This window comes from Anolis sagrei, chromosome X (genome assembly GCF_037176765.1).
Source record: "Anolis sagrei isolate rAnoSag1 chromosome X, rAnoSag1.mat, whole genome shotgun sequence".
Taxonomy (NCBI): Eukaryota; Metazoa; Chordata; class Lepidosauria; order Squamata; family Dactyloidae; genus Anolis; species Anolis sagrei.
This window is the reverse complement of record NC_090034.1, coordinates 10,314,076-10,327,152: the sequence shown is the minus strand read 5'-3', so window position 1 is coordinate 10,327,152 and position 13,077 is coordinate 10,314,076. Positions and strand designations below refer to the sequence as shown.

Below are 13,077 nucleotides of genomic sequence, written 5' to 3'. Positions count from 1 at the left end.
CTACAACTCCCAAATGACAAAATCAATACCCCCCCCCCCCCCACTCAATCTGTTACTATTCATAACAGCAGCAAAATGAGTTATGATGTAGCAACGAAACTAATTTTATGGTTGGGGGTCACCATAACATGAGGAAGCGTATTAAAGGGTTGTGGCATTAGGAAGGTTGAGAACCACGGCTAATAGTATCCGCTACAATGACTGGAGTTGTCATAAATGGCAGTCCGCTAGGTCACACAGTTCCCAACCAACCTTAAAACAGCAACAAGCTGGAATGCACTAAGCTATTTTGTTAATGGGTGCCATTTTACAACACCTTGAGACATCATCTCTTCTTCCTACCTGGTGGAACGTGATGAAGAGCGCAGCCCACACAAAGAGACCGGAGACAGCCTTGGCTGTTGAAGTGGTCAAAAAGAGGTGTTGGTTGTCCTGAGAGGCATTCTGTCCCGTTCGGAGTTGGGAGCCGTCAGCCACAATGAAGTGGCCGGTCAGCATTGGGTGGACACCTAACTCCAAGGTGGTACTAGGAACCATGCTGGTGGCCAGTAGTTCTCCTGCGGGAGGAGGAGAGGACTGGTTGATGTAGGTGGAATCATTCATCTGCAGAGGAAGAGAGAAGGAGCAAAGGCAAACATCTCAGAGGGAGAGGAGTCAAAGTACAACGGGAAGAGATAACGGCCAGCCTATAAAACGATGCAGTCAGAAGGAGTCAGTGAACAAAGAACCATTGAATGGTTTTACAACCTTGGCTGGTTCAGTTAGGTGTCTTCATCCATTTGCATTATTTTCTATCACAACAACACACACTACTTGCTTCTTGCCACAGCTTGATGCAGAACAGAGGGTGAGCCCTGGCACCAGATCTGTCACTCCTTCTCACCTGTCACCAAGGGGGCTGTCCAGACCTCGAATCGGTGTCTAGCTCCTGTGTCGGACTGGATGAGAGCTAACAAATTGAAACTGAATCCAGACAAGACAGAGGTCCTACTGGTCAGTCGGAAGGCCGAACAGGGCATAGGGTTACAGCCTATGTTGGACGGGGTTACACTCCCCCTGAAGACGCACGTTCGCAGCTTGGGAGTGATCCTGGACTCATCGCTGAGCCTGGAACCCCAGGTCTCAGCGGTGGCCGGGAGAGCTTTTGCGCAATTAAAACTTGTGCACCAGTTGCGCCCGTACCTCAGGAAGTCTGATCTGGCCACAGTGGTCCATGCTCTTGTCACATCCCGTATAGACTACTGCAACACACTCTACGTGGGGTTGCCCTTGAAGACTGTTTGGAAACTTCAACTGGTCCAGCGAGCGGCAGCCAGATTGCTCACCGGAGCGACATACAGGGAGCACACCATCGCCCTGCTGTGTCAGCTCCACTGGCTGCCGATTAAGTTCTGAGCACAATTCAAGGTGCTGGTTTTGACCTACAAAACCCTTTACAGTTCCGGTCCAGCGTATCTGTCCGAACGTATCTCCCTCTACGTCCCACCCCAGAATCTGAGATCATCTGGGGAGGCCCTGCTCTCGACCCCACTGCTGTCACAAGTGAGGCTGGTGGGGACGAGGAGCAGGGCCTTCGCAGTGGTGGCCCCCCACCTGTGGAACTCACTCCCGGGGGAAATCAGGGCATCAACATCCCTCCTTGCCTTCAGGAGGAAGGTAAAGACGTGGTTGTGGGACCAGGCCTTTGGGCACCCTGACAATTAGATATGGAAACCAGATGGATAGGACCAACAATTTGTGGAAATTAGAACCTCAAACTATGAGTCTGCGAAACGCTGACCATCAATGAGGTTTGTATTGATTTTATTGCTTTTATTGCTTTTATGGTTGTTTTTGCCCCTTACAATCACTGTTTCCTTACTGCTAAACTGCTGTTTGTTCATTGTTGTTATTGTCCTTTGCTGTTATGTAATGCGGGCATCGAATTGTGCCTTGCTTTTGTAAGCCGCCCTGAGTCCCGTTTCCCCCCCCCCCCCCCCCGGGGTGAGAAGGGTGGGGTAGAAGCAACCGAAATAAATAAATAAATGACAATTGGGGGGGGGGGGGAAGGAGAAAGTAAATCCTTAAGAAAGTGTATTGTTAAAGGCTTTCACGGCCGGAATTGTTATGAATAACTTTCCCACATTGGAAAAGAATATCCCACTTCTAAGACCAATTATGTCGTGAATGACTTTTCAATAACTTTGAAGCAGAAGTTCTTTTTATTGCAATTTCCAGGGTGAGAAGATATATCAGATGGGCCCGAACAGCTGAAGGACAACAAATCCGACACCTCTGCTCTAGAATGATTGCAGTTTGACACCACTTTTACTGCCATGGCTCATAGAATCAAAGAGTTGGAAGAGACCTCATGGGCCATCCAGTCCAACCCCCTGCCAAATAGCAGGAATATTGCGTTCAAATCACCCCTGACAGATGGCCATCCGGCCTCTGTTTAAAAGCTTCCAAAGAAGGAGCCTTCACCACACTCCGGGGCAGAGAGTTCCACTGCTGAACGGCTCTCACAGTCAGGAAGTTCTTCCTCATGTTCAGATGGAATCTCCTCTCTTGTAGTTTGAAGCCATTGCTCCGCGTCCTAGTCTCCAGGGAAGCAGAAAACAATCTTGCTCCCTCCTCCCTGTGGCTTCCTCTCACATATTTATACATGGCTATCATGTCTCCTCTCAGCCTTCTCTTCTTCAGGCTAAAAATGCCCAGCTCCTCAAGCCGCTCCTCATAGGGCTTGTTCTCCAGAACCTTGATCATTTTAGTCGCCCTCCTCTGGACACATTCCAGCTTGTCAATATCTCTCTTGAATTGTGGTGCCCAGAATTGGACACAATATTCCAGGTGTGGTCTAACCAGAGCAGAATAGAGCATGGGTAGCATTACTTCCCTAGACCTAGACACTATGTTGATGTAGTCCCAAAGTTGTTAATTAATGATAGATGTCTTCCATCCTGGATCCATCTCAGTTTCCTGGCCAGATGTTGACTCTTCTTGATTGGTGTTGACAAGCACAAGGCTTGTGTTGACTTCCTTCTTAACATAAGGAATGTTGCAAACATTTCCTTTATCACTGTCCCAGTTTTTATCAGGGTTTCTCTTCAGATCTCATTAACAGGTCTTATCCACATTCCAGCAAGCAGGTAGTTAGTCATTGCAGGCCTGCATCCTTTACTAGTGTTTCCAAAATTATTAACTCCATACATCCTTCTTCCATTCATTCCCACACATCATTATTAAATTCACATTTATCAAATTTGCACATTGAATTTCTTATGACAGAATCACTGGGTTGTTGTGAGTTTTCCGGGCTGTATGGCCATGTTCCAGAAGCATTCTATCCTGACGTTTTGCCTCCAACTATGGCAGGCATCATCAGAGGTTGTGAGGTCTGTTGGAAACTAGGAAAATGGGGTTTATATACCTCCCAACAAAGGATTCATCCAACCAGTAAGAGGCCAGACCTTGAAACTGCTAGGCCTCAGAGGTTGTGAGGTCTGTTGGAAACTAGGAAAATGGGGTTTATATACCTCCCAACAAAGGATTCATCCAACCAGTAAGAGGCCAGACCTTGAAACTGCTAGGCCTCAGAGGTTGTACGGTCTGTTGGAAATTAGGAAAATAGGGTTTATATACCTCCCAACAAAGGATTCCCTCAGGCAGTAAGAAGCCAGACCTTGAAACTGCTAGGCCTCAGAGGTTGTGAGGTCTGTTGGAAACTAGGAAAATAGGGTTTATATACCTCCCAACAAAGGATTCCCCCAGGCAGTAAAAAGTCTAACCGTGAAGCTGCAACCCCATTAAATGCTAATCAAGGTGGACAATTGAAACATTCACACCTACCTCCAACAAACAAGAGTTCTTTCTCCCACCCTGGACATCAATCCACAGATATATAAACTCCATTTTCCTATTTTTCAACAGACCTCCCAACCTTTGAGGGTGCCTGCCATAGATACAGGCGAAACATCAGGAGAGAATGCTTCTGGAAAATGGCCATACAGCCTGGAAAACTCACAAAAACACCACACCGGGACTGTGGCGCAGCTGGCTGGAAGTCAGCTGCAATAATAATAATAATAATAATAATAATAATTATTATTATTATTATTATTTATACCCCGCTACCATCTCCCCAGGGAACTCGGTGCGGCTTACATGAGGCCGAGCACAGAATACAACAGTACAGGCAATAACAACAACAATAATATAAGCCATTAAAATCAAACAAGACAATAAAACAATAACATAAGCATTAACAATAGGACAACACACTTTAAAATCTATGGGTGGGCCAAATTAAGATCACTACCGATCGAAAGATCATGAGTTCTAAACCAGCCCGGGTTGGAGTGAGCTTCCGACCATTGTGTAGCTTGCTGTCGACATTTGCAGCCTGAAAGACAGTTGCATCTGTCAAGTAGGAAATTTAGGTACCGCTTATCCGAGGAGGCTAATTTAACTAATTTACGATGCTATAAAATCTCCAGCAAGCTGCAAAAGAATGAGGAAGTACTCCATCAGTTTCAGAAATGGATGGTGAAGCGACAGCTCTCCTGGTGGCCGGAATAACCTCATGAAGCTGGAAAGTTAAATACCCTCTGTGTGTCTGTCTATATATGTTGTGTGTCTATGGCATCGAATGTTTGCCATGTATATGTGCATTGTAATCTGCCCTGAGTCCGCTGCGGGGTGAGAAGGGCAGAATATAAATATTGTAAATAAATAAATATATAAATAAGAAAGTCTCTGCAAGTTCAATAACTCATCAAACCATGCAACTTATAGCAAGCAGATACATTCACCTCTAAAATGAACATTTCTACATAGACCTTTCTTCTTCTTGCCTGGAATTGAGCTCTCCAAAACTGGCTATTTTTCACCCTTGTTTCCTATACAAGTTTGCCAGATTTTAGGGCTTGGCTCCAAGTCTCCAGTTGGGGCCAAGCTCTGAAATCTGGCAAACCTAAAGCCAAGATTCCCCCAAAAGACATCAAGCAACAACAGCCCGATTTCAGGCTTCAATAACATTTTTTCTCATCCTATGTGTTGCTCTCCTTTTTCCAAACTAACCAACGAAACAGAGGAATAAAGAAGTACTTGCCTCTCCCATAGGAAGGTTACAATATAAAGAAAATAGATGGCTGTCAAGAGTAGGAATGGGGAGGCAAAGCCAGAATAGCCTGGATATCTTGTTCCCAGCACCAACCTAATAATATACTCATATTTTTAGGGTGAGCACACAGCCTGAGGCCACTGAGCACCAACTTTCCATCTTTAGATGTTCATTCCTTACATATATTCAGTCTATTCTGGGATCTCTCGCTTTCTCTTTTGTTTTGAGGAAAGAAAATAACTAGGTTTCCAATAAAAGCAGCTCTTGCACAGAGTTCACTACTAAGGTGGGTTTGGATGGGAGATTTGGGGAGCTGTAGCCCCTAAACGTGAAACTGCATTCAAGAAAATATATATATATTCAGAGTAATAACATTTACTTAGGTTGCCCACATGTTGGAAATAACCTGAAAGCACACAACAAGTATACTACAGCACTAACAATGGGAGAGGGTCCCCTGATCAGAAATTAGAAAAGTTTTCTGTTGACATTAAGTCCAGTTGTGTCCAACTCTGGGGACTGGTGCTCATCTCCATTTCTAAGCCAAAGAGCCGGCGTTGTCCATAGTATCCTCCAAGGTCATGTGGCCAGCATGACTGCATGGAGTGCCATTATTTTCCCGTCAGAAGATACTACTTATACACTATTTGCAACTATTTACATATTGATCTACTACTTACATATTGATCTATGTACATACCATTTACATATTAATCTACTTACATTTGCAAGGTTTTGAACTAGGTTGGCAGAAGATGGGGCTAACAGCAGGAGCTCACCCCAGATTCATACTTGCAACCTTTCTGTCAGCAAGTTAAGCAGCTCAGTGCTTTAATCCACTGTGCCACCGGGGGCTCCAGAAGGTAGAAAAGCTCATTTTTGAACTATAATCTCCCCAATTTTTTTGTGTGTGTGTGTGTGTGTCAGGAGCGACTTGAGAAACTACAAGTCGTTTCTGGTGTGAAAGAACTGACCATCTGCAAGGACGTTGCCCATTTTTTTGTGTATGTCAGGAGCGACTTGAGAAACTACAAGTCATTTCTGGTGTGAAAGAATTGACCGTCTGCAAGGACGTTGCCCAATTTTTTGTGTGTGTCCGGAGCGACTTGAGAAACTGCAAGTCGTTTCTGGTGTGAAAGAATTGACCATCTGCAAGGACGTTGCCCATTTTTTTGTGTGTGTCAGGAGCGACTTGAGAAACTGCAAGTCGTTTCTGGTGTGAAAGAATTCACCATCTGCAAGGACGTTGCCCAATTTTTTGTGTCTCAGGAGTGACGTGAGAAACTGCAAGTCGTTTCTAGTGTGAAAGAATTGACCATCTGCAAGGACATTGCCCAGGGGACGCCCGGATGTTTTATCATCCTGTGGGAGGCTTCTCTCATGTACCTGCATGGGAAGCTGGAGCTGACATTCAGGAGCTCATCCCACTCTAGACTCAAACCACTGACCTTTTGGTCAGCAGTCCTGCCGGCACAAGGGTTTAACCCATTGTGCCACAGCCAGCTCCTAATCCCCAAATCCTCTGCCAATATGTCCAGATTCTAAGAATTGGATTCCCCACAAATGGAAGGAACTTTTCAAAGCACTGAAGTTATAACTGGGCACCTTTAAGAAAAAGAAGTTGCCTGATGACAATTCCTGATGACAATGTATTGTCGTAGGCTTTCGTGGCCAGAATTGCTAGGTTGTTGTAAGTTTTGCGGGCTGTATGGCCACGTTCCGGAAGCATTCTCTCCTGACGTTTCACCCGCATCTATGGCAGGCATCCTCAGGGGTTGTGAGGTTTGTTGGAAACTAGGAAACGGGGGTTTATATATCTGTGGAATGATGTCCAGGTTGGGAGAAAGAACTCTTGTCTGTTTGTGTCAAGTGTGAATGTTGCTATTGGCCGGCTTGATTAGCATTTAATGTCCCAGCAGTTTCAAAGTCTGGCTTCCTACTGCCTGAGAGAATCCTTTGTTGAGAGGTGATTAGTTGTCCCTGATTGTTTCTTGTCTGGAGTTCCCCTGTGTTTGTGTGTTGTGCATTATTACTGTTATGATTTTAGAGGGTTTTTAAAATATGAATTGCCTAATGACAATTCATTTAAAAAGCAACTCATCTCACTAATTAACTGCTTAAAGATGGCAGCCCTAACAATAATGAAAGCATCCGACCTTTAAAAAATATAGTCAATTCATTAGCTGATTACTCAGGTCTCCTTGCAATCCTTAACTAATTTAATCAAGGCTGATATTTAGTAGAATATATCCATCATTACATCCTCAATCCAAATTCATAAAAGAAAGCATTGGGTCATAAACAAAAGCTACTGCTTGTGCTTTGAAGAAAAAGCTCATTTTAATACACTCCCAACACATTTTGGGTCACACATTTTAACCTTTTGCAGCATTAATGAAAGTTTGCCATCTTATGACAATGGATGGGTCTTTCATTCACCAGTTAAAGCAGGTATGGGCAAACTCAAGCCCGGGGGTGACCGGATGTGGCCCCTTGGGCACTTTTCTCAGGACCTCCTCCCCCTCAACATCCTATCCTTCCTTCTCTCTTTCCTTCTTCCTCCCCTCCCTCCCTTACCTCCCTCTCTTTCTCCTTCTATCCTTCCCTTCCACTCTTTCATCCTTCCTTCCCTCTTTCTCTCTTTTCTTCCACTTTCCCTCCCCCCTTACCTCCCTCTCTTTCTCCTTCCATCTTTCCCTTCCACTTTTTCATCCCTCCTTCCCTCTTTCCTCCCTCCTTCCTTCCTTCTCTTCCTCCCTCCCTTCTTTCTCTCTTTCCTTCCTCCTTCCATCTCTCTCTCCCTCCCTCCCTTACCTCCCTCTCTTTCTGCTTCCATCCTTCCACCCTTTCATCCTTCTTTCCCTCTTTCCTCCTTCCCTTCTTTCTCTCTTTCCTTCCTCCTTCCATCTCTCCCTTCCTTACCTTCCTCTCTTTCTCTTTCCATCCTTTCCTTCCCTCTTTCCCCTCCTTCCCTCTCCCCTCTTTCTTCCTTCTTTCCCTCTTTCTTCCCTCCCACCTTTCTCTCTTTCCTTCCTCTTTCCATCATCCCTCCCTTCCTTATCCTCCCTCTCTTTCTCCTTCCCTCCTTCCCTTCCACCCTTTTGTCCTCCCTTCCTTCCCTCCCTCCTCCCTCCTTCCTCTCTTTCTTTCTCCTCTTTTCCTTCCTCCCTACCTCTCTTCTTTCTCTTTCCTTCCACTTTCCCTTCCCCCTTATCTCCCTCTCTTTCTCTTTCCATCCTTTCCTTCCACCCTTTCCTCCTTCCTTCCCTTTCCTCTCTTCCTTCCTTTTCTTCCTCCCTTTCTTACCTCCCTCTTTTTCTCCTTTCATCCTTCCCTTCCACCCTTTTGTCCTTCCTTCCCTCTTTCCTCCCTCCCTCCTTCCCTCTCTCTTTCTTTCTCTTTCCTCCCTCCCTCCCTTCTTTCTCTCTTTCCTTCCACTTTCCCTTCCCACCTTTTCGTTCCTCTCTTTCTCTTTCCCTCCACCCTTTCTTCCTTCCTTCCCTCTTCCCTCCTCTCTCCTTCCCCCCTCTCTTTCTCTCTTCCTTCCTTCTCTTCCTCCCTCCATCCTTTCTCTTTCCTTCCCCCTTCCTTACCTCCCTGTCTTTCTCCTTCAATCCTTCCCTTCCACCCTTTTGTTCTTCCTTCCCTCTTTCCTTCCTCCTTCTCCCTCTTCCTCCTTCCCTCCCTTCCTTACCTCCTTCTCATTCTCCTGATTGCGCCCAGATTAAAGTCAATGTGTGGAACTGCCCTCGGGATTGTGGCGCAGTTTCCTACTCTGGAGGCTTTTCCACAGAGGCGGTCTATTGGGAGTGCTTTGATGGTGCCTTCCTGCACGGCAGGGGGGTTGGACTGGATGGCCCTTTGGGGATCTCTTCCAGCTCTAGGATTCTATATCAAGAGTAGGCAATACAGAGTGTAATGGATACACTTTTTCTCTCCCATCCAGCATCTCATCCTGACCAAGGCCAACCCTTTTGGGATCCAAACGTTTCCCATTTTTGCTTCACTTTCTGCCTCTGAATGGAATGAGGAAGGGGAGAGCCCTCTTCCTCCTGGCCTACCCACCCCATTCCAGCCCACCATGCGGCCCCCAAGTTAGAAAGCTTGCCCATGCCTGTGTTAAAGCCTTCAAACTCTGCAGCTGTGATAGGAAGATATTCCTAGGTCCCAGAGTTTGGAAAAGTCAGAATTTTAGGGGGGCACACTTTGTCATAAGTTGGAACCCTAAATCTTTTCCAAGCATTTTTTCCAGTTTTTTTAATTCTGTTTTCACAGACTTTGCAAGACTGAGATATTTGCTCTCATGTGGACAATTTCAACAGAAAGGAGGAAACCATGAAAATGAACAAAATCTGGCTACCAGAATTAAAAAAAACTCTAAAATTAGAACAGCACAACAACAGAGAGGAAACAAACAAGGACATCTAATCACCTCTCAACAAAAGATTGCCCCAGGCACTGCCAGGCAATCAAATGCTAATCAAGCTGGTCAGTTGAAACAGTCACACATAGCTCCAGCAGACAAGAGTCCTTTGTCCCACCCTGGTCATTTCACAGATATATAAACCCACTTTCCTAGTTCCAACAGACCTCACTATCTCTGAGGATACTTGCCATAGATGCAGGCGAAACGTCAGGAGAAAATGCCTCTAGAACATGGCCATATAGCCCGAAAAAACCTACAACAACCCACTGCTCTCATTCTGTTTCTACTGAAGGAATTGTATTTTCCAATTTCTGCCTCTTTTCCCCTCCCCACGGCAAACAAACATACTCACCCCAAACAATTCACACCTAGCTCCAGCAGACAAGAGTCCTTTGTCCCACCCTGGTCATTCCACAGATATATAAACCCTTTTTTCCTACTTCCAACAGACCTCACTACCTCTGAGGATGCTTGCCATAGATACAGGCGAAACGTCAGGAGAAAATGCCTCTCGAACATGGCCATATAGCCCAAAAAAACCTACAACAACCCACTGCTCTCATTCTGTTTCTACTGAAGGAATTGCATTTTCCAATTTCTGCCTCTTTTCCCCTCCCTATGGTAAACAAACATACTCACCCCAAACATTTCAACTTTGCAGAAAGTGAGCGCCTTATGCCTCGAACTCAGAAGTATAGCAGAGTCTAAAAATACTGCCCTTCTTGCCCAGAACAGATGGTAACGGAGGGAAGACAAAACCACAACTCAAAAGACCCACAACTACTCGATAGCTAGGAGAAGCAGTTCAGAGATCACCTCCCAACATTTAAATATAGAAAAAAGACAGAGAAGAATCTGAAATTACCAAAGTGGAAGCTGACCATGAAGCTCTCCTGTGGAATAATATGCCCAGCCTAGTGAACACAAGTTGACTATAACAAACAGGGAGCTGATATGCCATGGCACGATCCATGGCATATAAACATTAACCACTCTGCAAAGATCCCACTGGGTTGGCAATGGCACAGTGGGAAAGGACATAGGAAGGGACAACCGTTCCACTCCCTGTCCATGGGATAGTTCCTTTCCTTGTTTACTTTATGACTATGCTTTGGTACAATGCAGAAGAGTCATCCTTCCTCCGGTACTAGAGGTGTCACGTGCCCTCCAACATTTCACAGATGGGACTGGAGACATGTGTGGTCAATAAATGTCCAAGTGTGACTAAGATGTTGTTGTTGTTGTTCATTCGTTCAGTCGTCTCCGACTCTTCGTGACCTCATGGACCAGCCCACGCCAGAGCTCCCTGTCGGCCGTCACCACCCCCAGCTCCTTCAAGGTCAGTCCAGTCACTTCAAGGATGCCACCCATCCATCTTGCCCTTGGTCGGCCCCTCTTCCTTTAGCCTTCCACTTTCCCCAGAATAATTCCCTTCTCTAGGCTTTGCTGTCTCCTCATGATGTGGCCAAAGTGCTTCAACTTTGTCTCTAGTATCTTTCCCTCCAGTGAGCAGTCGGGCTTTATTTCCTGGAGGATGGACTGGTTGGATCTTCTCACAGTCCAAGGCACTCTCAGCACTTTCCTCCAACACCACAGTTCAAAAGCATCGATCTTCCTTCGCTCAGCCTTCCCTAAGGTCCAGCTCTCACATCCGTAGGTGACTACAGGGAAGACCATGGCTTTGACTAGGCAATGGATCTTTGTTGCCAGTCTGATGTCTCTACTCTTCACTATTTTATCGAGACTGGACATTGCTCTCCTCCCAAGAAGGAAGCGTCTTCCGATTTCCTGGCCACAGTCTGCATCTGCAGTGATCTTTGCGCCTAGAAATACAAAGTCTGTCACGGCCTCCACATTTTCTCCCTCTATTTCCCAGTTGTCGATCATTCTTGTTGCCATAATCTTGGTTTTTTTGACGTTTAGCTGCAACCCAGCTTTTGCGCTTTCTTCTTTCACCTTGATTAGAAGGCTCCTCAGCTCCTCCTCGCTTTCGGCCATCAGAGTGACTAAGATGGCAAAAATTATTAAGAAGGAAAGAGTCACCATCTAGGAGAGGATGCAGCGGTTTGCTTTTGACTAAGCTCACTACAGAAAAAAACTCGATTTTTATATAAAACCAACAGCGCAGAAAATCCCAGTGGTCCACTTCATAAGATAATTGCACAAGGGCAAGTACACAGATTATTAATGACTTAGAGGAAGGGTTAGAAGGCATAATCATCAGGTTTGCAGATGGCACCAAATTGGGAGGGAGAGCCAATACTCCAGAAGACAGGAGCAGGATTCAAAATGATCTTGACAGATTAGAGAGATGATGGGCCAAAACTAACACAATGAAGTTCAACGGGGACAAATGCAAGATACTCCACTTTGGCAGGAAAAAAACGAAATGCAAAGATACAGAATGGGGGATGCCTGGCTCAAGAGCAGTATGTGTGAAAAAGATCTTGGAGTCTTCATGGACAGCAAGTTAAACATAAGCCAGCAATGTCATGTGGTGGCAAAAAAAGCCAATGGGATTTTGGCCTGCATCAATAGGAGCCTAGTGTCTAGATCCAGGGAAGTAATGCTACCCCTCTATTCCGCTTTGGTTAGACCACACCTGGAATATTGTGTCCAATTCTGGACACCACAATTGAAGAGAGATATTGAAAAACTGGAATGTGTCCAGAGGAGGGCGACTAAAATGATCAAGGGTCTGGAGAACAAGCCCTATGAAGAGCAGCTTAAAGACCTCGGCATGTTTAGCCTGAAGAAGAGAAGGCTGAGAGGAGATATGATAGCCATGTATAAATATGTGAGAGGAAACCACAGGGAGGAGGGAGCAAGCTTGTTTTCTGCTTCCTTGGAGACTAGGATGTGGAACAATGGCTTCAAACTGCAGGAGAGGAGATTCCATCTGAACATGAGGAAGAACTTCCTGACTGTGAGAGCCGTTCAGCAGTGGAACTCTCTGCCCCGGAGTGTGGTGGAGGCTCCTTCTTTGGAAGCTTTTAAACAGAGGCTGGATGGCCATCTGTCAGGGGTGATTGGAATGCAATATTCCTGCTTCTTGGCAGGGGGTTGGACTGGATGGCCCAAGAGGTCTCTTCCAACTCTATGATTCTATGATTCTATGACCTGTCCCTTTAAGGCAGTGGTTCCCAACCTTTTTTGAGCAGGGACCACTTTGACCAGGGACTACTTCCACTCTCCAACATTAGTACCAAAAGGGTTATGAAGTATTTTTTGGTCAACTTTAGATTCAGTTTAGTTCAGTGTTTCTCAACCTTGCTAATGCCACGACCCTTTAATACAGTTACTCATGTTGTAGTGACCCCCAAACATAAAATTATTTTCGTTGCTACTTCATCACTGTAATTTTGCTACTGTTAGGAATCATAATGTAAATATCTGATATACAAGATGTATTTTCATTCACTGGAGCAAATTTGGCACAAATATCCAGTACGCCCAAATCTGAATACTGGTGGGATTGGGGAGGGTTGGTTTTGTCATTTGGGAGTTGTAGTTGCTGGGATTTATAGTTCACCTACCATCAAAGCATTCT

At 45.5% G+C, this 13,077-nt stretch overlaps 1 protein-coding gene across 2 annotated transcripts in view; it reads right to left on the bottom strand.

Annotated features, from left to right (window-relative positions):
- LOC137094812 (transmembrane protein 184A-like) overlaps positions 1-13,077 on the bottom strand; it is a 40,709-nt gene that overhangs the window by 15,152 nt on the left and 12,480 nt on the right. Inside the window, exons 1-2 of one of the 2 annotated variants that reach the window (XM_067460656.1) lie at positions 10,393-10,697; positions 343-603 (exon numbers count right to left, since the gene is read on the bottom strand). In XM_067460656.1, the coding sequence (XP_067316757.1) occupies positions 343-603; positions 10,393-10,500 (369 nt within the window). In that variant the 5' untranslated portion in view covers positions 10,501-10,697. Of the gene's footprint in view, positions 1-342; positions 604-10,392; positions 10,698-13,077 lie in introns of those variants that run through there. The other variant, XM_067460655.1, reaches the window with a different exon arrangement.